This window comes from Panthera tigris, chromosome C1, assembly GCF_018350195.1.
Source record: "Panthera tigris isolate Pti1 chromosome C1, P.tigris_Pti1_mat1.1, whole genome shotgun sequence".
Classification (NCBI taxonomy): Eukaryota; Metazoa; Chordata; class Mammalia; order Carnivora; family Felidae; genus Panthera; species Panthera tigris.
In genome coordinates, this window is record NC_056667.1 from 156,361,589 (window position 1) to 156,388,489 (window position 26,901).

The 26,901-nt window shown below is 37.5% G+C and overlaps 1 protein-coding gene and 1 non-coding gene across 3 annotated transcripts in view; both read left to right on the top strand.

Annotated features, from left to right (window-relative positions):
- Nucleotides 1-26,901, top strand: part of CERS6 (ceramide synthase 6) — a 326,795-nt gene that overhangs the window by 263,315 nt on the left and 36,579 nt on the right. Inside the window, exons 7-9 of one of the 2 annotated variants that reach the window (XM_042994638.1) lie at nt 5,244-5,372; nt 8,078-8,184; nt 12,069-12,307. In XM_042994638.1, coding sequence (XP_042850572.1) covers nt 5,244-5,372; nt 8,078-8,184; nt 12,069-12,222 — 390 coding nt within the window. In that variant the 3' untranslated portion in view covers nt 12,223-12,307. Of the gene's footprint in view, nt 1-5,243; nt 5,373-8,077; nt 8,185-12,068; nt 12,308-26,901 lie in introns of those variants that run through there. The other variant, XM_007074617.3, reaches the window with a different exon arrangement.
- Nucleotides 1,306-1,390, top strand: TRNAR-UCG. The gene has a single exon. It is a non-coding gene; the product is annotated as a tRNA-Arg (tRNA).

Genomic DNA, 26,901 nt, shown 5'->3' on the forward strand with positions numbered 1-26,901 from the left:
TTGGTGTAAATGAAGTTTTATTCATGGATTGAGTTTTAGAGAAGAGATAATTGAATAATTTCTGCTAGAACTACTCTACTTTATAATTGAACAAATATTTCTCAAATCAATCACACATTTTTATCCCTTCCCAAATTCTCCTGTGAATATTTACCCTAGCATGCCTAGGCTACCCATGAGAGTGAAAGTGAATTCACATTACAGTTTTTGAAGAGGCTTGTTATTTAAAATATCTCTCTTTAAATGGCACATTTAACCAATTCTCTTTATAGTACACCAAAATTCAAGGCCAGTTAAAAATAAAATACCCAAATAAATTGAGGGAGATTGCAGATACCCAAAGGTTGACATTTAAATACATTGTGTGAACTTTTCACATCACGCATGGGTAAGAGAAAGGTATAATTGTTTTCAGATTGCCTAATATGGGGCAAATCAGAATCAACTCATTTCTGTTGATCACCATGAATATACTTTTATTTACGTCATCATCTCAAGACCTAGACAGTTTCTTAGTCTCTTGTTTCTTTTTTTAAGAGTTTTTTTTTAATATACTCATGCTGTCCCTCAGGACTTTAGCTATAGCCAAAAATTGAGAACCTATGATATTTTTGTATTACCGCAACAGAAAAAGTATTTACCTATGATTATTCTTGCTATATGTAAGTTTTCTCTGAAATTCTCCCCCACTGCCATCTGTATGTTTGTGCTGCAGCAGGACTGGAGCCTGACTGGCCACTCTGCCCTGCACGTTGCCAGGTTACCTGCCACAAGTCCACTTCCTGCCCAGCCGTGCTTCTCCCCAACTTGCTGACTTTCACCGTCAGGTTGCAAACTGCCAAGTGAAGAGATAGGAAGACAGTTTGTTATTGATCTCTATTAAAAATGACATGTTATTCTGTCAAAAGTCACACAAATTTCTATGTACCCTGAAGGTTCAAATTTAAAAAAAAAAACTGTTTAAAAGCCAAAACAAAACAAATAGACATGAGAGATTTCAACGATGGTTGCAGTTGCCATGCACCGAAATCAGTCTTAAATTATGATGTTGTCCTTCTGTTCCTTAGAGAATTTGAAAATCTGTTAAATGGGTAACCTGGTGCTAATTATCTGATTTCTATTCATTCTATTAAAGTTTATTATATTTGTTTATTTTATTTGTTAAATTCAGGATAGCTAATACATGTCATTTGCATCTGAGAGGGAAGAGTTTTCTTTGCCTTACACTTTAGAAATATTTCATATTCTTCACTATTCATGCACATCTAAATCAGCTATCACTTAAAATCTTGGCCTCCTTGGGGCGCCTGGGTGGCTCAGTTGGTTGAGCGTCTGACTTCGGCTCAGGTCATGATCTCACGGTCCGTGGGTTCGAGCCCCGCGTCGGGCTCTGTGCTGACAGCTCAGAGCCTGGAGCCCGTTTCAGATTCTGTGTCTCCCTCTCTCTCTGCCCCTCCCCTGTTCATGCTCTGTCTCTCTCTGTCTCAAAAATAAATAAACGTTAAAAAAAAAATCTTGGCCTCCTTATTCCTTTTTTCAGAAGGTTCACCAGTGTTTTGCTTTATTTGTTGCAAAGATTATTCCCAAAAGAAACTACAAGGAATTATTAATACTTTATCCAGGAAATGGGAATTTAAGGAACAAGCTTCTTGTTGTTTGTGGGGTTTTTTTCCTAATGAGAAATGAGTTAATTTTGCTTTCATAAACTTGCATATCAAGATGAATTTCTGGTGCCTCCTGGAGACAGAGCATTATTTGCAAGACTCTGTGCATCCTGATCATTGGCAAGGGAGTTCCATCGTATAGAACATCAGACTTAGTTTTAATGAGAAGGGTGATCCCTCTGGCCTTTCGTCACTAATATTTATTTTGTATAAATTCCTCTTGGAGAACTGAATTAAGGATGCCATTTCTCATTCTAACGGTTGGAGATGGAGCCCAAGTAGCTGGAATTTCTGTTGTGGAAGCAACACAGATCAGACTAAGAGGCTGTTCTAGGTTCTCCAAATGCCATTCAGTATGTAATAAGGAAAAAAACACCATTGTCTTACCAGTTTCTGCTATTAAAATGGATGGGTCTTCCTTGAATTCTTTCATTATAGATTCATTCTAATTGACTCTGAGTCAAGACCACATACGATTTTCATTTCTTTCTCTGATAATTAACAGGGAACAGCCACTGGAATGAGGGCTGAGGTCAGGGTCTGTATTAGGCAGGAAACATGGAAGGAGCCCTTGATCTTGGCTGTGAAGATATCCAGAAACAATATGGCAGAACAGCAGGAGGTTGGGAACACCAGTGAAGCAGTCTGTTTTGAATCAGGTCTTTGGAATCAGTCCTTAGTCTGAGGGCCAAGAAGAAATCACAGTCTTTCTACCTAATTGCTGCTACCAAGAATGCAGGAAAACATTCTCAACTGAAAATAGTAAGATTCCTGCAGCTATGCCTGTGTGTACACACCAGTCATTTTCAGCAATAACAAACATGAGGATGAGGTTTCCTACCCTGCATTGATAATGTCCAAGTTGACAATTTATGTATAAAACTATTATTTGGACCAGATTCAATACCTGTAAAAAGAAAGATATCAAGGTAAGGAGATGTAACACATAAAATAATGATTTGCATGGCTTTTATTTGAAGGTATTTTGTATAATGCTTTCTGAAGCAGGAATGTAAAAGACAATTAACTCATTATTCATGCTTTTTTCATATTCATACAGATATGACTGTATAATGAAAATTGGTCTTTTGCCATGGGCATAACTCTGAGTCTCTCAGTAATAAGTATTTTCCAGGACCAGGGGATTTATATGCTGAAATCATTTTCACAAAGCAAACTTTGCCTCAAAAACAAGGCTCTTGTTTTTAGGGGATGCTTGCTATATTGCCAAGAGCTTTGTGTTGTTTACCAACAGTTATATCAGATACAAATTAGGAAATTTAATTATAAAATGGTCCTAATCATCCATAAGTGTTTTAATTAGCTTATATTTATTCATTTTTAAACTAAATAGAGAAAACTTCTGTTTTCTTTCAGTAAATTCAGAGCAGTCATTCAGGGCTGAACAATAACAAATGTGGAAAATGTTCTGGTTAGGCGCTCAGCTGGTTAGACTTTAAATCTGTGTATTGAGCTTGGGCAAATATAAACCCACTCAACTATTGGATTAAGTACTATATGTTTTCATGTAATTATGTTTGAGAAAGTTTAAAATATCAGTTGATAGGTTAGTTCCACTTGATGCATTGTTTCAAAGTAGTTACTGTCTGGTAGAACACTATACTCCAGGTAATGGAACCTAATACATTTTTGATAACAGCCTGGAGAGAAAAGGTTTCATCTTCCAGTGGAAAACATTATCAGAACAATTTTCATTGTAAGCCTAAGGCATTTGGGTATTGTCCAACTTTAATGATTTAGGAAAATCCTAGATCCCACAAGAACATCAGAAAATCAGAAGTAGGTAAAACTAGTAAGTTGAGTCTGTATATAATCTCACTCATGAAACTCATTAAGTAACATGATCATTATTTCTCTCTGCCAGTGAGCTGAGAACTAAATGGGGAATGTGGTTCTGAAGGAAGGAGCATAGTGGTAGGTCAAGAGTGTGCAAGATTTGGTTCTGTGGTTCTGCTGTGGGCAGTTAGGATTGACTAATGCAAGACGGATAATTTTTCCAACAGTGGTATCCACAGTCAACGTAATATGGTTAATCTGGAGACTAGGTTAACTGAAAGTAAGAGAAATAGTTGCAATTCCTTTTTAAAATGATCTGAGCTTATTTAGGACATGAAAACATTGTTTATCCTGGTAATAAATCAATATGTATGGTTATCAATAACCATACATAGTGGCACTTGCCAAGGCAGAAAAGTAACCTTTGGATATAGTCACCAGAGTATATACAGAACAGTTTAAACACTGTGAGTTTAACACACACACACACACACACACACACACACACACACACATATTTAACTTTTCATCATTGCCATTTAAAGCTTGATTTTATAAAACAAAAAAATATTTTTAAGTGTTCTGCATCACAGGAATTTAAATAGTATAAATATCCATAGCTTTGTAGGTTCATGTTATATATATTAAAATCAAATAATTGAATTTGTTTTCAATATAGGAACTACACAATGAAATAAATGGCACAGGACCTAATAGCAATATTTCATTACTTATGGATTAATATTAGTTACTTTCAAGATCTAAACAAAGGCCATTGTTTAAATGTTTTAAAACCATTTAAAAGTCACCACAGTTGACCTTTCAAATATGAAACTATATGACATCAATAGCTGCTGAATAAAGCAGTGTATATATGCACATACTTTCTCTCTTTTTCAGTTTCATAATATGCCTTTCATTTTTGGCTAATTTATTTGTCACTACATGAATAGTGTATTTTTCCAAGGCTTCAAGTAGATAACCATTAGGGCCAATCTTGGCATTTAAAATCCCAGAGAAGTTCAAGTATACTTTGGGAGAGAGAGATTTATAAACAAGAGTAAAAATATTAGTAAATGAGAGACTGTATTTCCAAGCAACAGAAATCCCACATCACAGCAAACCATGTCCAGATGGTTAGAAGATAAATCTATGTCAGAGAGAGATGATCTTTTCATATGGGCCAACAAGCAGCTCCATTGAAGTTGACCACAATAAGAATGGCCAATTTACCATTACTATTGCCATTTTTGTTCCTAATGACTGTGGACCAGTAATGGTTAAGATTTAGAGCTTGATTTTGTAGGATTCATCAGAAAAGCCACATATTAGGATTCTTATTTTAACGTACCAGTGGACAGATTCCAGGAGAAGGATGCAAAATCCCCAGCCACAGAAGTCAGAGAAGTGGTTCAGTTGGACCTGCACGGCTGCCCAAAAGATTTTACTCAAGTACAAATCCAAGTAATGCCTTTCTTTGCTTGAAATCCTGAGGTAATTTCTCCCATAGCTTCAAATTCCTTGGTTTAGTACAAAACACTCTTTATGATCTGGCCTTAGCCTTGGCATTTATCACATTCTCGAGAGTCACTGGTCCCTGGTGTGTGTCTGCCACTCTGTGGTGAACTCCCAGAGGTGGGAAATATATCTTATTCATCTTAGGATCCCCAGTGCTAGGTCCAGTAAGAACCTCAGTAAGTGTCTGTTGAATGGTTGAACAGATGGATGGAAATATTGCAGTACTCTAAGACCTAACATGGCTGTGTTTTTTCCTTCCCCAAGGACTTTGGCATCATGATCCTGCATCACATTGTAGCTATTTTCTTGATTTCCTTTTCATATGTCAACAATATGGCCCGAGTAGGGACCCTGATCCTCTGTCTTCACGATTCATCTGATGCTCTTCTAGAGGTAAACATTTTCTTTCATCTTTAAGAGTTCCAAATCCAGAATTCAGGAAATCCCCAAGACCATCACTTCTATAGTATGCTAGACAGTGTTGGGGGAAGATAGTATATGATTGATTTGAAGCTGCCGAGTGTTTCTTTTGGAAATTGTTAGTGAGACTTTAGTATATAAATTTTTGTACTAAGAATGTTGATCATCATAGGATTCTTTATTACTAGAACAATGAAAACCTTCACTATTCCACACCTAAGAAAATGGATGTTTTACAGTCAGAAAATCATTATTTGAATAGGTTTTGTTTCTGGTGTTGTAAAGTTCCACACTGATGTATATGGGAAGTGTAGATAACTCAATTCAGTTATTAATGGTAGTTGTACATCCTGATGAAATTATTTAATGATCATAGTTTTTGTTCACAATATACATGTTATCCTAGTATTTTTACAGTGAGAAGTGTATATGATTTGCAAATTAAATATAAAAACTATGTTCTCTCTATATATAAGTATAAAGAGTATCTGAGGAAATATTGGTTGTATTTTTATTAACTTTCTAAACCATTATTACTTAGGATCATTTAAGTAGCAAAAAAACAAAACAAAACACCAAGAAGAAGTAAAAGAAAAATGCTTCTAGCATATTTCAAAAGATAAAATCCCACGGAAAATTTTGATGTGGTATTTACTCTTAATCATGGCCCCTATGAAGAGACACACCGAATAGAGATATATAATTAAATAAAATATTTTAAATTTATGCTGAGAAGTTTATGGAACTGGTGAAAGATAAACTTACCAAAGTATAAATTTCATGTAGAAATGGGTCTTAGAATCTATATGCTGAGTTTTTATTCTTCTTGGCCCACAGTTCTGCCCCTTTGAAGTAATACTGTCACTGTGAATAGAGAAGTGCCGTCAAATAATGATCTACTATTACAGTATAAGCAAAAATTCCATATGATAAAATTGAATCTGCTATAAAGACGATTAGTCAAGGCTTGAAATATATATAGCACTTTATGAAAAATTCTGTTCCCTATAAGGCTATGAAACAGAAACACTGCCCTAATGGGCTAAATATGTCAGATGATAGTGTGGCACTGTGATTTTTAAGTGATTTGAGCTAGGCTCTATTTAGCATATTTTTTAAAGGAGAAATGTAATTGTATAAGAGCAATCTGAAAATCAGTTACCATTTGGCTAAATCCTCAGTATGCTTGAAAGTGGAGATTTATGCAGCAATCTACAGTTTTGAAACCAACCCTGTACAGTTTGCCAACTTTAATGTCTATGGAAATGGCTGGTTGAATCTTTGTCTACCACTTTTATCCAGAAAAGAAAATAACCCAGAAATGTCAGTCATATGGCTTGAAAGCAAATATTCTTCATCACGTGGATTTTCTTCACATTATACAGTAATGGTTGAGACTATCCAAATAATGAGATATGTCAACCATCAATTCTTTGAAGTGGGATGTATGACCTCGACATTTCAGAAAATTGCATGTTTGATGCCTTTTGATTGAATACTGGTGAAGAATGTAAGAGAAAAATGGTTTACCTAGGCAGGAGTCAGAAGATGATTTTTTTCTTTCTTACTATAAATCATGGTGTCACACCCAAAGTACTCATGAAATTAAAAGTTCATAATCCTGGCTTCTGCTCAGTTAATAGGTATTTTTTTCTTAGGAATCCATTTCTCTCATAGTTCTGTGTTTTACTTGAAGCTACCAAATTTTAGCTTCTGTGGATGCTGTCAGCAATCCTTTCAAGGTTGACTCAGCTAATTTAACTTTCTAAGAAGTAGAAATAATGTTATGAATTGAGCAAGACATCTTCAGTTTATAACCCTGTGTGTGGGAGCGTGCAAATTCTAGGTGAAAATGTAGAAAGAGGTGATCAAGCAAAATTATGTTTTCAGCGTCACCTGTTACTAGAATCATCTGTAAAAAGTAGATGGTAGGAAAAGGGATGTAATTTCTTCCTTAACTTATAATATAAAAAGTGTTCATTAAATTACTGACATAAATTGTTAGAGTAATTCTCGTGGACACTTGGAACATTAGTGACTTTCATCTAGAAAATGACCCATTAATGTAACTTTGAAAATTATACCTAAGTGGATTCATTGAAATAACATGATCTTGACATGTTCTTCATTTCTAAATTTATGAGAATAAGCCAAGAAACTGTCTTCCCAGATATTCCTTATTACTGTTTAAGGAAAACCTGTAACTCTAAATAGAAAGAAGAAAGCAATGCAGAAAGTCTCCATATATTCTGTATAAAGTCTGTGGCCTTAGTGTTTGCAACTCATTAGAGGTTTCAAGGATTGCCTAGTACTTTCTACTTTGACCTGTTATGACAAATTCCTGTGTTGGTGTCTTTGGCTTGCTAATATCATCTATAATGCAAGAATTTTCTTATTTTTCTGTTTCCCTGAGATCAACCATATAATTGAATTTTTCAGGTTGCTGAATGTTTGATTAAATCTGTGACAGTCAGTAGTTCTACTTCTAGCTAATGCTGCATTTCACTCAACTTGTGGGTAATTTATAAATACTGATGCATGATGCATGACATTTCAAAGTAGCAGGCAATTTAATGCATCTGGTAAGTTATATCTTATAGGAGACTCATGCATATTGAAAGAAGCTTTTCATTTATCAGTTTAACTAAATTAATATATCACATTCTTTCTTTTCATAGGCTGCCAAAATGGCAAATTATGCCAAGTTTCAGAAAAGTTGTGATCTTCTGTTTGTTATGTTTGCCATGGTTTTTATCACTGCACGACTGGGCATATTTCCTTTCTGGTGAGTATGCCAATCTTCTTTCCGTTAGAGCCACCCCTTCCACATAAGCTTTATGAATATTTTCTTTTGAATTTCATTCCAAATATTTAGTGAGAGGTTTAAAGAAAAGTAGGGGAGGGACTCAAGAAATGCCTCGATGTCTTCTTCCAGAAGAGGGTTGTACTCTTTACTAATACTTCCTGCAGGATAGTTAGAGAGGGATATGGCTTACAGAGGTTCTGAGGCCACAGAAAGCCGTCTGCCATTTTGGTGTCCAGTCTAGAGTATGATTCAGCAAACTTTAACTATGAAAGTTTGAATCCATAAAGGAAACTTGGTGTTTCAACCAGTTATGTATCAGAGATCCTCTGTACCAGGGGTTTACAAAGTATTGTTTCTGGACTGGTAGGAACAGCATCACCAGGGAACTTGATAGCAGTATAACTTACTGGGCCCCACCCCAGACCTACAGAATCACAAGCTTTGGAGTTGGGTCCTAGAATTCTGTGTTTGGATGAGCCTTCCTGATGGTTCTGCTCCATATTAAAATTTGAGTACCATGTCCTGTGTAATTCTCTTCATCTGCTGTACGTATAGCTAAAACAGATGGAAGGTATAACCTGAAAGTAATCCCTGAAATTCCCTATGACCTATTAATGTCTGGATGTCTTTTGTTGAGAGCTAAGGACACGCTGTTGACTGACTTTGATGGAATTTGATAACCTTTCTATAGAAAATACGTCCAGTGTCATTAATCTTTTTTCCAGAAGGCTATTACTTGAACTAGAAAAGAAATGAGCCCCATAACACATAAAATCTACCACTGATGGCAGATTTTTTTCCATTTTGAGAAATTGATTTGAATGGAGAATTAAAGCAGTGGAAATTGGGGAAAAAATGAGAAATTAAGGGTTGCAGTAATAACTTGCCTAAATAGAAAAATAACCATAATAAATTTGGGACTTTGAAGTGAGTATGTCTATCACTGGAGTTCCATAAACAAATTACTACACACACACACACACACACACACACACACATCCCTCTCCTTGAGGCTCTAGGCTCTTTTGAACACTTATTTATTATGAAAATCATTTCAAAAAGCAACATTTTGTGTTGGCAAAAAGCATTTATAGAACCCCAATATAGTTTTATGTGCTTATAGGTAGGAAACACATGTAATGTTGAATGTAATGCATCTGTAATTACTTCAGGTTTGGGGCTGTCTCAAGATTATTGACATAACTGGTGATAAGAATTTAAATAGAAGTAATTTGGGCAAAATCCAGGACATACTTCTCAAGGGAATAATGGAAAGTTTTTCTTACCTAGGGTTTCTGAGAACTGAGTTACAAAGAAATAAGCATCACTCTCAAGTACTTTGATTTGCTTATATCCCTTGAAGGGTAGAATTAAAATTGAGATGCACCCCTTCTCCTTCCCTGTAGCCAATGTGTAAAAAGCTCTGTAGGTTTAGACGGTAATGAGTTGCCTAGAACATAGACTGCCAAATATAGAAATTATGTCATGCTACCAAAAAATAACTAATAGGTGTGCCCTGTGACGATGCCATAGACTAGCTGCTTAGAAAAATCCTTACAATCAAATACAAAGCAAGAAATTTTATTGCAAATGCTGTAGGACTTCTGCTACCATGCCCCTGCATGCAGCCAAGTTTTTCAAGAGGCAACTTGTGGAGAGAAGTATTTTATTATTCCTAATACAAGCAATAATTTGTATACCTGCTCCCATTGTAGTTGTACATCTAGTGAATGAAATCCTTTTCAGATATATCTAATAAGTTACGTTAGTGCCTAGATGACCTTTGTTTCCAATTACTAGAGTGTAATGAGTATTTTTAGTGTTTAAAATTACCACATGCATGACAATCACCAATAGTGTTTTAAATATTTTCCTTAATACTGCGAAATTATTTTACAAGTTCCTTTTAGATTAGGAAATCCTAGAATTGAGAGAGACTACAGGTCACCAGCCCCAGAATCTTCTGCCACCTCTGCCTGGGATAGGAATTCTGTTAGTTTCCCTGATCTAGGAGTATTCCTTCAAAGGTTGAGGTAGAAATGGGTTCTTAAACAGAAACCTGGGTCTTTAAAATTTATAAGCTAGAGGTTCTTAATCTGTTTAGAAACCCCTGAAACAGTACAAAAAACATGTTTGTGTGTGTATTTTTTTCCTTGAGGAGAGGGTACATGGCTTTATTAGATTCTCAACGAGATCTGTGACTCCCTCCCCTCCTCAAAAAAGTGCCTCTGGAAACAGACTAAGTGTACCTGCCACTTCGAATGGAAAACTCTTAAGAACGTGACGATCTCTGACATATCATCTGTAGGCTTTCTTTTCATCAGAAAGCATCTTTAATCCCTTCAATTATTCCTGCTTATTGTTTGCTCGCCTTTGTTTGTTCCTGAGAATTCCTCTTGTCATGATGTTCCAGATGTGGATTTCCTGTTATAAAATACAAAGAACTAAAAACAAGTTTCATTTAGAACTGCATTACTTGGGGTGCCTGGGTGGCTCAGTGGGTTAAGCATCCGACTTCAGCTCAGGTCATAATCTCACGGTTTATGGGTTCAAGCCCCGCATCAGGCTCTGTGCTGACAGCTCAGAGCCTGGAGCCTGCTTCAGATTCTGTATCTCCCTCTCTTTCTGCCCCTCCCTTGCTCATGCTTTGCCTTTGTCTGTCTCTCAAAAATGAATAAATGTTAAAAAAAAAATTTAAAAACTGCATTTCTTTAATGCAGCTTGCCATTGCATTAACTGCAAGCATCTTTGACATTGTATTGTTGGTGATCTGATAAACATCTGAGCTCCTGCCAGACTAGATCTTCTTCGTCCTGAATTTATTTTTATGTATTTTTATTTCTGTAATGATTTATTTGTATACCTAATTATACAAACTGCATTCCTACCTATTCATTTTTATCATGCTGTTTTCAAATATTCTAGCCCAATTAGGGTCTTCTGAACTACATCCATGGCCATACCTGTCCCTTCCACCTTTATGCTACTTAAGCATATGCCTTTCATGCTTCTCCCAACTCATCGACGAAAAAAGTTGACCTAGAGGTACTCCTGGTACACTGCACTACTGAAGAATCTCTGGGTTGACCTCAGTCTCTCCACTGCCAGTGTTTCTTTATGATCTTTCTACTTGTTACTGTTGTCTCATAACTGCTCTGTCATCATGCCTGCTATTTCCCCACATTTTTCTAAGGTGTAATCAAAGACTTTATCAAAGGTCTTGTGAAAGTCAGAATTTACTCTGTTGTTTGAGATATCCTCTGCACTTGTAGAGGCAGGGTGAAAAAAGAATATGGGGCCCATTCGGCATGACTTGATTTTAGGAGACCTTTGTTGGCTTCTGGCTCTTCATTTCTAGGTACTCATCCCCATCTGTTCGATTATCTATCTGCAACAGTGAGCTTATCGTCTAAAATTTCCAGTCTTTTCCTTTTCCATATTGTTTAGGTGTGGACTTTTAGCTCCCAATATGCCACCATTTTTTAAATGTATTCTGTGAATATTTATTGGGTACCTCCTATATAGCCAGTAAGGGGCTGGGTACTGAGAATTCAGACACAGGACCTGCCCTAGGGCACTTGGTGTCAAACCCTGATAGGTCCCTTCATTATTCTGGTTTATAATTTGGGAGGCCTAGGGATTATAAATTATTTTCTGAACATTTTCTGGAAATAAGTAAGATAACTGGATTGTCAGTGTTAAATAGTTTGGTTGAGGTATTAAGGCGCTTTGACAACTAAATAGAGCATTATACTACATAGACTGTGTGTGTGAAACAGTCACTGGCTACTAGAGGGAAGGACCTGGAGGCAAAGTGGACTTCAGTTCTAACAAGCATTTTATTAACGTCTTTCTCCTTCAAGTACTTGTGCTTCGTGGAAGAAGAAACAAAATTGTTCCATGTGCTCTCTGCTCCTCACAGTTTTCAGTCTATTTACATTGGAATCACCAGCAAAATCTTCCGGGTTCCTCCTGACCATACATGTGTTCCCACATCAGCCATCAGAATTTTTGTAATTTGTGAGTTTAACACTGGGATCATTCTTCTTTTTAATTAACTTTATTTATTTTGAGAGAGAGATGGGGGAGAGTGGCTGAGAGACAGAGAGAGAGAGAGAATCCGCACTGACAATGTGGAGCCTGATGCAAGGGCTTGAACTCACGAACCGTGAGATCATGACCTGAGCCAAAATCAACAGACGCTAAACTGACTGAGCCACCCACATGGCCACTGGGCTCATTCTTTTGTTGTGTCTTCAGTCCATGTCTCATCTCACCAAGACAGCATCCACCATGATTAGCCTTTTAAGATTCATATATAGCTCAGACTTGGCTTTTGGCCACAATACATTCTTCTAAAACAGCATTGTCCAACAGAAATATAATTCAGGCTTCATATTAATTTTATAATTTCTAATAGCCACATTAAAAAAGTAAGAAGAAGAGGTGACATCTATTTAAGTAACATTTTATTTAACTCAGTATATCCAAAATGATAGCATTTTAACATGTAATCAATATTAAAAATTATTGGTATTTTCATTCGTTTGTTGCACACCGAGTCTTCAAAATTGGGTATGTGTTTCACAGTACTACATCACTCAGAAGTCTTTGTATTTTAGCATTTTTGTTGTGGTTGGACAGTCAATGATTTAATCATTTTTGAGAATAAGCCCATCATTGTAAACTGTTACCATTTTCATTTATCTGTATCTGTCTTTCCTAAACTCCAGTTCGGTATAATCCCTAGAATTCCTAACAGTTTCCCATATTTTATGAAGCTGTGGTTTCAACTGGCACAGAGTAGATTGTGCTTAATGTCATTGTGGCATGTATCACAATGCCTTGCCCACAATGGCTACTCATTAAATATTTGTTGAGTGCATTAGGTACTCTTTCATTCTAAAAAAATCACACATCTGTTTTCTTAGTTGAGTTTTTAAATCATCGTGAAATGGATAGGGGCAGTCTCTCCTTTATTACACAGAGAAAACCGATTCATTTAGTCAGTGATTTACCCAGTCTCTTCTGGATTCTGTTCTCCTGACATTAGTTCAATTCAGCAAGTACTTACTAAGTTTCAAGTGTTTCTTCCTACAGTACAATACTATCTTCTTTAAAGATTAAGCCATAAAGCTGTTGATAAGATGCATTTTTGGTAGTTGTTACATAAAGAGTAATTGATTGTCTCTATCATTTGACCCAGCTAAGACTCCAGAGGTATAGTAGGAATCGTTATCTCCCAGCCATAAGAATCTAATAACAAACAAAGGAAATCTATACAGATCCTGACAGGGAAGTGTAGTCTGTAGAAAGACTACTTGCTTTTGGTCCTGGTTCTCCCCCCTCACTGTGTGTCTGAAGACCGGGTGTATAACTTCTCTGCATCTATGTCTGCATCAGAAAAATAAGAATAATAGTAATCATTCCATCTACCTTACCAGGAAATGTTAAGGATCAAATGATATACTGCTTGTAGTGATGTTCTGTAACTGTAAAGTACTTTTTAAATATTAAGGATTTTTAAAAATCTATTATTATTAAAAATGGAAATTGCCATTATGGCCAAGTGGCTAGAAATTTTTATTACCTTTTATAGCCTCCAACTAATCTAGATTAAGAAACCATAATCATAGGCACTTTTGAAATAAAATTTTACAAATTCTTTCTCCGATTATGAGATTCAGAATATCTTGTTTCAGTCACTTCTGTTTTCAGTACTCAGTGAGCATATAATATCAGATGTGCCGCAGGTTGCCTTATTCTCTCAAATTCTAAGTGGCCATACTAACCCTGAGCCACCAGAAGTGACCATTACCATTCACAGAATCTCACAGAATTTCATGAAATGCAAGTATATGTCAGGCTAGTTCTTTCCTACAAGTCACAGATTGACAGATCATTATCCAGCTATGAATGGGCATACCACAATTGCCAAAACCTCTTCCTGTGGCCTAATGTTGACTCTCCACTTCCCCATTCATGTCCCACTAAATGCTAACCCAGTGACTACGGGAAAGTTAGAGTTTGTCAGTGGTCTGCTATTATTCAGACGAAGCATGTGACATCTCAGTTGTTTTCTGTCCATCTCTCCTGCAAAGTAAGAGAATTATTGCTGATTTGTACTCTCTGAAAGTTTCTGCAATTAAAAAGAAAAAAAAACTGTTACAGAAAAGCTTAGATCATTCTTTTACCATTTTCCATAATAAGATTTGAAATTCATCCAGATGCATATGGGAATATCATCTTCTCCTCTAATTTATTTTTAAAGACATACTTTACCAAAGTAGTGTGGCTTATATGCCTTTCTGAATATCTGATAAGATTAGTCTCAGGGTTCACAAATATGGAGAAGCTGGGTGTGTTGTCTTTTTTTTTCTAGAATCCGTTGACAGATTTTCTCTGACATTTTCCTTAGTGTTGGTCTTTGTTAAATATATTTTAAAGAAAAAGGATGAAATCTGAAATCTCTCAGCTATTAGATATTGTGGCTATTTGGTATATTTTTAATAAGACTTACATGTATTGGCATCAATGAATACCTTCAAAAGGTATGGTAGAGATGGATGGAAATAATATGTTTGGAATGTTTTGCTTCTTTTCATGTGAACATAATAATGTTTTATAATGTCAAGATTGAAGGGTTAGACCAGGAGTCAAAAAACTATGTCCTGTAGGACAAATCAGCCCCATTGCCTGTTTGTATAAATTAAGGTTTATTGGAGCATAAACTTGCTCCTCTGTTACATGTTGTCTTTGGTTGCTTTCTGCTACAATGGCTTGAGTAGTTGGGACAGAGTATATAGCCTGCTAATCCTAAATTAATTGACCAGCTGTTTCTTCGAAGAAAAAGCTTGCCAACTCCGGGGCTAGGCCATTAGCAATTAGTCTGGTGAGTGAAAAAGGTAGCGCAAGGAGTGGTATATTCCGTGTATACAGCTTTTGGATGTCTCTAGAAGTCTGGTCTACATTAGGCAAAAAACATGCAGGTATTCTTAATACTGTGTATGAGGTGCGCAGAATATGCTCCCAACTATTTTCCTATTGTAACTTGAAGCAAAAACAACCAAATATGGTATCCTAGTAATGTTCTCTGCACAGAATTTATGTCTTAAGTGTTCCTTTCCTCCCTCCCAATCATTGCAGAGAACCCTTTGCTAAGGGGAAGAAGGAAAAAAAAATAAGATTGTTCAAAGTATCATAAAATTCTGTACGGCCATTTCATCTGTTTTAAAAATATCTGAGTATTGCAATAAAATCTAATGCCAGGGACAGAGATCTGCAAATTCTATATTTGACCAAGAATCTCACTTATTTGAGAGTGATGCTTTGTGGAAAATCCTGTAACCGATGAAGAACCTGCATCACCTGTTTCCACTTTCTTATGTTACCATAAAGAGCAGCTGTGTGCCAGGCCAGTTTTCTTCTCCATCATTTACCCTCACCTCCCCGACCGTGGTCCCTGGCTCGATCCTGTCAACGGGCCACTCTGTCCATGCTAAGCCCCTTCTTAAGAGCTCAGCTCTGGACCACCTTGTCTCTGCCCATTGCCTACTTCTCAGTCTGGACCAGTACTGGCACCATCCCAGAAACCCTCCCTGCACGATCCTGGTGTGCAGTGCTCTGTGCCACCGTCAGTGAAGGCCACCCTGACTGCATCCTTTCACTCTCAGAACTTCATCCATACCTCTGAATGTCATCTCTGGGATGGCAGTGTAGTCAAGGAAATGGAACCACAGTATCATCAGCATCCCTGGAATCATCCTATTTCTTGGTCGGATGTATCTTACCACATATTATTACTTAGCTTTTTATGTCTTTAGGACAAGGAAACAAACACTTTATAAATTCCTCATAGACAAGGAGCCACTTATTCTTTGTAAATCTATTCATTGCACTTCACTGTGAGCCTGCTGTGTGGTAGGCACAGTGTCGTTGTTGGGGACATAGATATCGATTAGGTCTTGAGCCCAGGAACATTCAGCACTGCAGAACCATCAATAAATATTTGTTAAATCAGTAAATAAAAATTTAGAATTTCCCATGCAGTTTGGTGCAATTGCAACTGGGACTTTGCAGCCCGCATGTGTCTTTCCTTATGATATAGAATAGTCTGATCAAAGAAGACAAAGGTGACAGTGACTCAGTAGCTTTCAAGTGCTCGGGAGCATCCCAGCCACTGAATCATTTGCTCAGACAGGATTTATAAGGACAGAATTGAGCAATTGTTAAATAAGTACTACCTTTTTCCACAGCAGATAATAAAACAGAAACGCTAAATGTCAAAGAATTGGAAATACAGGAGTTAAATAAATGTAAGGAAAAGCATAGCACAAGTAGCTATACTGAAAATGCAAGCTGTGGCCAGGAGCCTGGTTGAGGGCAGGATGAGGATGTGTGGCACGGTGGCTCTTGGTAAGTGAGGCACAAAGAGATGTGGTCAAGAGGTTGCAGGGCAGTGTGGGGAGAGAGCAACTGTTCAAGAGAAGGAGAAATAGGAAAAAAAAAAATAGAGCATCTTTCCTCCATGCATGGGATCACCAGAGAAGGTGAGCAAGCACACACAGAAGAGTGCCCTGAGAGGGTAATTAATTCTGTCCCAGGGCCCAGACAGTTGTGGCCAGCCAGCATCAGGGACTTTTCATCCAGCTTATATCAGTTGCAGGCTAGGAGCCCAGTCTCAAATTCATAATAAACTCCACATCTTTTAGAGCAACTTGCACCAACCCAATTTAGCTGCCTTAATTTCCTTTTTCTGAATGGACCGCATACAAACCCACACCTAATTTTCACAGACACTGGTGTCTTAGATTGCTTTGTGTTCCACGCAGCCTCATCCCGTGCATTAAATAGAGTTTTCAGAAAATAAATATTTCATCTCATTCGTTGGTTGCTAATACTTTGTATCGTGATCTTTGAGTTACATATTCAGTGGTTATGACAAAATGTTGTTTGAAGCATTCATTGAAATATTTATTAAAACTTGAAGAAATGATTCTGAATACCTTCCATTTTTTAGTGACACATAAGAATGGCTTGGTTGAAACCATTCCAAAAGTTCTAAAATTCTGAGAAATAAAGAAGTCGTATTTTAATCACTTAACATTTTAGATTGCTTTTTAATTGAAATGTAAACACAGTAAAATGTATTTAATGAAATATAATAGTCTGTTTACTGCATGGTAGTGTGTGCTAATCAAATCAGGAAGTATTGGGGATTATTTCTCAAAATAGGCTCCAGGCAGGACTCTGGTTCACCTGTGTTCCAACTTCCATCTCCTGTTTTCTCGCCTACTGTGCTCTGCAATCATAGTTGATGGTATGGATAGTAACTTCAGGCAGTACAAGATTATAAACCATCGAATAACAGTAATACATTTTTCAGTGACTTTTTCTTACGTTATTTTGATAATCAGTGAACAAAACAGAGTTTTCTGGTTATTATTAACTAGAATATTTCTATTCATCAAGGTTGTAGTCCACCAAATTGTTCTTGTTCTAATCTGGTGGACCTATAAGGGTGTTTTCATCTCCTGTCTACTACTGACAGACAAACACCTTGGTAAAGCAACGAATACTTTAAGTTGGCATTAAAGTACCATGTGAACACATCCCATTCAGTCACTTCAGGAACCAGCATGAAACACTGAAGGAATCTTTCTTTGTGTACAGGTCTCTTAAATCACCTCTCTTCCCCAGTTTGCAAAGTCAGCACTTTATTTAAAAGGGTCAAAACCCTTCCCTTATACAGTAAGTCTGTATCTTCCAGAAATAAGTCAGGTGCTTCACAAAATAGGTTAAAGCTGCGGCAACAAAGTACAGAAGATACAGAGCTTAAACGTCTCTCTCAGTCATGAATTATTCATGGAGCTTGACCCCCTTTTCTCTTCCTTAGCCATATGATTGCATTTATTTCAAATTATGTCCCCCTCATCCTCAAACGTGTAATTAGATGGTCGAGTCCCCTACTCTCGTAGCAATCACATGACATTTTCTTGAAGCACTCTTCTAATGCTATTGTTTGATAATCATTCATTCTCGTGTCCCCCTTCACTCAAGAGTGAGCCTCATCAGGGCTGCGACCATATCTTATTCTCCTTTTACATGCCTAGTGCCGTGCATGTCTCCTGATATGCTCTAAGTTTGCTGACTTTTCTGGGTCTTAATTTGGAATTCACTTTCATAAAGGTGTTCACCCCAGGCAGATAGTTTGTTTATTTGTGTACTAATTTCAATATAATAGAGTCTCACTCTATTTTCTTTCTTCACAAATCAGGGAGAAATATTCCGAATGCCAGACTAATGCTTTTATAAATATCCTCTTCTCTTGAGCCCACATATCCTCACTAATTCCCCTACCATAATTTCCCCAGCCTAGCATGCTGTCCCCCACAGCTAGTCTTTGGGACGAGCTCTATTTCAGGCCTAGCATGTAGGAGACTGGACTTTGGGTGGCCCAAACTGGACATACTGACTTGTGACTATTCTCTTTCTTTTAACTTGATTTCTGCCATTCCTTCAAAGGTTTGGGGAAGATGATGAATTTTGCCTTTTTCTGAAAATAACTGCATGAACAACTAGAATCATTGCTTATTTTTATCTTCTGGCCTACTTTTTCTCACACAAAAAAGAGGTGAAATAAAGTGGGTGCTCCATCATATGTAAATATATCTTACATATATCTAAAAACTACTTATATCCATAAATATATATTTATCATAGATAAACATTTATAGGTACTTGTATCTTTTTTTTAAAGTTTGTTTATTTTTGAGAGAGAGAGGCAGAACATGAGCAGGGGAGGGGCAGAGAAAGAGGGAGACACAGAATCCGAAGGAGGCTTTAGGATCTGAGCTGTCAGCACAGAGCCTGACATGGGGCTCGAACTCACAGACCATAAGATCATGACCTAAGCTGAAGTCAGACGCTTAACCAACTGAGCCACCCAGGCGCCCCAGTACTTGTATCTTTTTTTTTTTTTTTTTTTTTTTTTTTTGCTAATGAGAAGGCTTTTTAATTTATTTATTTTTTAAATTTACATCCAAGTTGGCTAGCTGTAGTGCAACAATGATTTCAGGAGTAGATTCCTTAATGCCCCTTACCCATTTAGCCCATGCCCCCTCCCACAGCCCCTCTAGTAACCCTCTGTTTGTTCTCCATATGTAAGAGTCTCTTATGTTTTGTCCCCTCCCTGTTTTTATATTATTTTTGCTTCCCTTCCTTTGTGTTCATCTGTGTCTTAACGTCCTCACATGAGTGAAGTCATATGATATTCATCTTTCTCTGACTAATTTCGCTTAGCATAATACCCTGTAGTTCCATCCACGTAGTTGCAAATGGCAAGATTTCATTCTTTATGATTGCTGAGTAATACTCCATTGTATATATATACCACATCTTCTTTATCCATTTATCCACTGATGGACATTTGGGCTCTTTCCATACTTTCACTATTGTTTATAGGTACTTATATCTTAAGTAAATATATATTTATATGGATTTGTAGATTTTATTTGGATATATATCTTATAATGAGACCTTTGCTTACACTTATCAACATCAAATAAATATCACAACAGCTGCTTCCATGAGTTCACGGGGCTTCTCTTTTTAGTAATTACAAGTGGTGAGACTATTGATTGCTGCCTGCTGCAAAAGGAATAAGATTGAATGATACATTTTCTTCATAAATTAGCCCTAATGGCTTTGAGATTTCAGATAAGGCAATTCCACTGCTTTTACATGAAACGCTAACAGCTTCATTAGAACTATATTTTGCTAGGGTGCCTGGGTGGTCAGTTAAGCAACCAACTCTTGATTTCAGCTCAGGTCACGATCTCACAGTTCATGAGATCAGGCCCCGTATCGGGCTCTGTGTTGACAGCTCAGAGCCTTCTTGGGACTCTCTCTATTTGCCTCTCTCTCTCTCAAAATAAATAAATACTAAAAAAAATTTTTTAATTAAAAAAATTTAAAACCCTGTATTTTACTGACACTTTTGGAGAGTCTTGGTGCTATGAACAGGTCTAAAATGGGCATGTCACTTCTCACCATGGTCAGGATATATTTCCCTGGGCCAGTATCTGGATCATCTTGAAAATAGGATCCAGTTCCAAACCACTTGAGAATGGATCCAAGCTGGTTTGTTTTGTTTTGTTTGTTTTGTTTTGTTTTTTTTAAGCAGAGTGGGAAGGGAGGTTAGTTTTCCTTCTTCAGATTAACACCCTGTCCCTGTTCTGGTGGGCAGAGATGACTACCTCCTTCTTGTTTCTACATCTGAGAATTTCCTGGCGGTAAATATGAGGCACTTTCCTTTCGGAGAAGGGAAAAGAATGTTTGATGGTTAGGTGTATTAATGACTAGAGTCAGCATATAACCAAATGAATATCTGCTAGTAGCAGAGTGATACAGGAAGTTATTTGTTCTAAGGTATAAGCAACAGAACTCCAGCACAGAAGAAAGACAGAGCACATTTATACTGAATTCTTCCAGCAATAAGTGAAGCCTCTGCTGATTCTGAAAACAGCTTGAGAGTCAATTAAAACATAGTGATAGGAGTCTTGCCCAAGAATCTGAATTGAAATAAACACATGTGATAGTCATCTTGTTTTATGCCTAATGTAGTTTATCTTCAGGAAAGTGTCTCAGGCTTTATTTTGAACCAGTCAGAAAAAAAATCAGATTGACAGTATTTCCTATATCTTAACCTATGCTGTTCAGAAAAAAGGAATTCACAATATCAAATACTGCAAGGGAGATGAAGGCAAATGAGAATATAGTCCCGTGAATTGTGTATGTGTTCTTCAACTGTGAAATGAGAGAATTGGAATAACTATCAGTGATATCTTCTAGCTCTAAAGTTTCTTCTTATTAATATTTTAAAATTCCTTGATTCTGTGATTTCACAGTTATAAGGGAGTTGGTCACCTTCCAGTGAGAAATTTTCACAGAATGATCCCTGCAAAAAATTCTGAGGGGGTGGGAGGTAACAAGTGGGTAGTGGGCAAGAAGAGCTGATAGACACAGGCGATTGATTTAAAAAGTGTGCAGAGTATAGAAAGAATGAAGATCATCACTAGATTGAATATGGTATCACGTGAAGATTTTTATAGAATACTGGACATCTGTGCTTCCTTTTAGAGCCAGAGGGAGAGTACTTGTAGGTGTTAGTGAGGTACTCATGAATTATAGAAGAGAGCTTTTCAGAGAGCCAGAGGAGGGGAGGCAGGTATCCAGTGTTGGTTCTAGTTAGGTGACTTTTCTGGTACTGTGACTCCCTGAGTCAGTGGTAAAGGAAGAGACTGAGGATACTGATGATGGGAACAGGAGAGAACTGAGAAAGCAGGGCCCCGGGATTAGCAGCCAGTTGGAAGGACAACCTTCTCAAAGTGGGAAATTTATCCTTCTAAAATATGAGGCACAGAGAAAAGAAAGAATGCAAGACTGGGATGGAGGGATGTGTGCACGTGACAGAGACATATATCTGATAGAGTTTCTTAGCAAGAAAAGCATGGCCATACTTGACAGGCTGTGAGAATTTCATTGGGATTTGGGTGAGAGATTTCAGGGAATGAGAACAGAGCAATGACAGGACCTCATGCCCTTTGAGCAATGGTCAGTGAACTGTAGTCACTTCCTGGGGACCTGGATCATTTAATAACAGTGATCCAGTTCATGTATTATGTGGTGACGGCACAAATTGGTGTATCTCTTTTTCTGAATGGGTAGTAGCAAAATTCTCCTGATGTCCTTGGGACCCCAAACCAGTATCCATAATTATCCTCTATCATATAAGACTTCAAAGAAAACTGAAAACCAGAAAAATTAAGTGACTTGCCCAGGGCCACAGTAAGTTTTCATCATGGGCAAGAATAGAGATACATCTTCTGTTTTGTGTCCTAATGTTCTCTGCTTTAATTGATTTTATATGAGGGAACAATAATAAGGCAGTGTGGTCTGAAGAATAAAAGCTGTGAACTAGGCTTACCTTGGCTTTAGCCTTGGCTTTGTCACTGACCTTGGGATGACTCTGTCAGTATCCCTAGGCCACAGATTACTTATTAATAAAGATTTTCCAATTTAAGACCTAGGTCTGAAAGAATGTATAGCAGCTTCAAGGACCAATTTTATTAACTGGCTTTTAGCAGTTTGGAGGTTTTAAAAGGAAGAAAAGTTTATCATGACAAGAAACCATTTAGTAATGAGTTAACCAGTTAAAAGATTAGTGCCTTCTCAGATATTGCTGTCTCGTGCCATTAGTGCCTTCCTCACCAAACTAATGCAACGAAAGAAGAGTACCAAAGCAGTGCAAGTCAGTTGCCAACTGAAATTGTACATATGATATACAATATGCAAGATTTCGGGAAGTCAGTGAAAGTGATATTGGGGCACTGCTCAAGACAAAACCAAAACCATTGCCAGAGGAGGAGTTGGCAGGCCATTTTTTTTTTTTTTTGGCAGGCCATTTAACAATTGGAAAATGGGAAATCAGCAAGGATGGTCACATAATAAGTACATCAAAAAGGAAAGATAGGAATTTCAAAGGAATGTGAGGGACCCTTGGGAAAATGCTGACGCCCTCAAATAATTGTTCGTTTTCTGTAAAGTGGTCATATATACTACCACTCAGTTTTGAAGAAAATTATACAACCCTCCCCCAATCAACACTTCATTCGTTTAAAGTTTGTTCTAAGAATTAGAACATAGTTGCAGTTATAACCTAAATTTGATTAAATGGAAAATAAAATAGATTCATTTTCATGAATTTTATTTCATTTCTCAAGGTAAAGTCTTGATTGACCCATTTTCTATGAAATTTACATTCCATTTTAAGTGGATTCACTTGATTTTTATCTTGTTTTTCATTTTTCAAAAGTTTTTAATTTAAATTCCAGTTAGTTAACATGTAGTGTAATATTAGACTCAGTAGTAGATTTTTGTGACACATCACTTGCATATAACACCCAGTTCTCATCATAAGGGCCCTTTTTAATACCCGTCACCCATTTAACCCATCCTCCCACCTACCTCCCCTCAGTTTGTTCTCTCTAGTTAAGAGTCTGTTTTATGGTTTGCCTGTCTTTTTTTTTCTATATATATTCGTCTGTTTTATTTCTTAAATTCCACATGTGAGTGAAATCAAGTGGTATTTGTCTTTCCCTGACTGACTTATTTCGCTCAGCACAATACGCTAGCTCCGTCCACATCGTTGCAAATGGCAAGATTTTCATTCTTTTTTACTCAGTGGCTGAGTAACATTCCATTGTGTGTGTGTGTGTGTGTGTATGTGTGTGTGTGTGCATCTCACCACTTCTTTATCCATTCATCAGTCGTTGGGACAGTTGGGCTCTTTCCATACTTTTGGCTATTGTTGATGGCGCTGCTATAACAGGTGCACATGACCCTTCAAATCAGCATTTTTGTATCCTTTGGGTAAATACCTCATAGTGCAATTGCTGGATCATAGGGTAGTTCTATTTTTAACTTTTTGAGGAGCCTCCATACTGTTTTCCAGAATGGCTGCACCAATTTGCATTTCACCAACAGTGTAAAAGGGTTCATTTTTCTCCACATCTTTGCCAACACTTGTTGTTTCCTGTGTTGTTAATTTTAGCCATTCTGACAGGTGTGAGGTGGTAGCTCATTGTGGTTTTGATTTGCATTTCCCTGATGATGAGTGATGTTGAGCATCTTTTCATGTGTCTGTCAGCCATGTGGGTATCTTCTTTGGAAAAATGTCTATTCATGTCTTCTGCCCATTTCCTCAGTGGATTATTTGTTTTTTGGATGTTGAGTTTGATGAGTTCTTTACAGACTTTGGATACTAACCCTTTCTCTTATATGTCATTTGCAAAAATCTTCTCCCATTCTGAAGGTTACCTTTTAGTTTTGTTACTTGTTTGTTGGATTCACTTTAAATGGCCCTTTCTTGGTGGCAATGTGCCTTTGAATAGGAGGACCTCCTGTACTCAGAATGTAAAATTAGGTATGTTTTTCTCTGACTTTCTAAATTCTATCTGTATAACCTTGGACTAGAACAAATCAAGCAAAGGAGTTGGGGTTGAGCAGGTGGGATTATTAACAGCATCAATGGCCAGCCTCCAGCCACAGAGTAAAGGGAGCATGTGTGTTAGGTCAGGGACTCAAGCTGACATGATTGGCCATGAGATTCAACTGGTGGAGATTCTTAGTTCAGTATGGACCAAGTAAAAGGAAAGAATCCAAGTATTTGAAGGATTTATGTTTTATTCATGGAGTTAATTTTTTTAAGTTTATTTATTTATTTTGAGAGAGAGAGAGAGACTGCACACATGTGCACACAAGCAGGAGAGGGGCAAAGAGGGAGAGAGAATCCCAAGCAGGCTCTACACTTATCAGTGCAGAGCCCAACACGGGGCTCAAACTCATGAATCATGAGATCATGACCTAAGCCAAGATCAAGAGTAAGATGTTTAACCAACTGAGCCACCCAAGTGCCCCCATGGTGTTAATTTTTGTTTTCCTTTCAGAGTTTACCTTGTGTTTTCACATTGTTTATCACATAAGGAGACAGGGGTCCTTCCCTCTTCCTCCTATTGGGAAGGGTTTGATAGATTCTATTCTTTGCTCAGCAGGCAGAGAAGTGCTTACAGTGGGGAAGTACTTTAACATAGACTGTTTTAACCAGATACAAGAGATGCATGCTTTCCTGACTGGAGGCAGAACAACTGAGAAACAATTTGAAAATAACCAATTGGTTCAAACTAGTGAATTTACATTGATTCACATTCATATGAGAGCTTTTCCTTTAATCAGCCTAATCCCCCCAAATCTCATGGGGGAAGTGGCAGTTAATATCTTTCAAGGCAGCCCATCTTGCTGTTCAGATGGAAGTCTTTTTCTAGCCAATTTCTATGTCGCCTGACAGATAATAAAACTAATCCTCTTTTGGGTTTCTTGCTAGCCATGTACTTTATTAATTCTAAGGGTTCCACGAGATGGTTATGGTTACTGGTTTCAGATGCCAGAGGGATTTTGCTACTGCCCATTCAGAGCATATATACCAGTTTGGGCAATCACAAAACAATATACAAACTGAGTTGTGGGTGTTTATGGTCACGTTTTCCAAGAAGTGTTCATAGCTCACTGGCCATTGGCTTGAAGGACAGAATTTTGAAGTTTTCCCTCTTCCCATTTTGGTGGTACCATCTAAATGATGTGTGTCAATTGGGTCCCCTGAGAAGCAGATACTGAGATGAGTTAGGAGTGCAGAAGTTTATTAGGTGGTTATGCCTGTCAAAGATAAAGAGAAGGAAGCAGGAGTGATGCAGACAGAACTTGAAACAGCGATGTAGATCTGACAGCTTTGGCCAGCCCAACAGAGAGCTCCAGAGCAATGAGTACCTGAGAGAGGAGTCCTGGGTCGGGAAGAAATAGACAGATCAGTACCCCTGCATGTTCAGTCATTGCTGGAGAGCCGCCCAGGCCTCAGCTCAAACACTGTGGCAGATTCTGAAGGTGCTGCTGCTGGAGCCAGCTAACTACAAGCCTCATGGCTGATAGAAGTTCTTTCTTTTGTTTTAAATGTTTATTTTTTGAAAGAGACACAGAGACAGAATGCCCGCGGGGTAGGGGCAGAGAAAGAGAGGAAGACACAGAATCCGAAGCTGGCTCCAGGCTCTGAGCTGTTACAGCAGAGCCCTGGTGTGGGTCTTGAACTCACGGACTGTGAGATCATGACCTGAGTCAAAGTCAGACACTTAAAACTGACTGAGCCACCCAGGCGCCCCAGAGGTTCTTTCTTGAGGGGAGATCTGAATGGCACACCTCCTTGGTTTAACTTATGCCACTGTAAATACCAAACCATTCAAATGAACAACTCCTTGAGGCACAAAAGACCCACACACATGAAAATGGCATCGTTTGGCAGTCTATCGTTTATAAACTTCAGTAGTCAGCAGGGTTCATCAGATTGTATTTTGGGAACACACATTGCTTTGCTTTCTTATAAAATTAATTTTATTCTGAGGAACAGTGATGATAAAGAACTCGTCCTTTATCAAACAGTTTGGTTTAAAAAGTTGTTTAGCAGTAGGACAAAACAAAACAAAGAAGCAATTAGCTTTATATTTAGTGATCTATCTATATGCATTTGGAGCACATTTCTGGAATAATTCAAAAGGGCCAATCCATTTTATGCCTCCTGCTGTTAAATGAATGTGGGAGTCAAGCTGCTATTTTCACAGTGTAAGACATTTATTGTTGATAAAAAAAAATATCTCCCACTTATACATAATCAGTATCTGGCAAATGATGCTGTAGAATTTTAGTTCCTTAAGTATAAAGTGGAAAAATCTTTAAAAAAAAATTAGGCCTTATGATATAAAAATTAAAAGTCAGCCAACCACAGATCAAAGCATTTAAGCACATTCATTGTTCTCAAACTTACCAGTTCTTTACTGAATATGTGTTCTTTGGGTTAGCAAGACTGATCCTTGTGTCTTTACCCCTCCTCATTTGAACAGTGCAACACTTTGATTATTCAGTCAATACAGGACTTTAAGCTCTGTGCCTGGCTCATTCATAGCTATTAATGTTAATGCAACTTAACATTATCTAATGCTTTTAACAAATTTGTCTCCCACCACAAAAAAGTATGTAAAATCAGTAAATAGCTAAATTGAAGGGTGGTAGATTTCAGCCTATAAATTACTATAC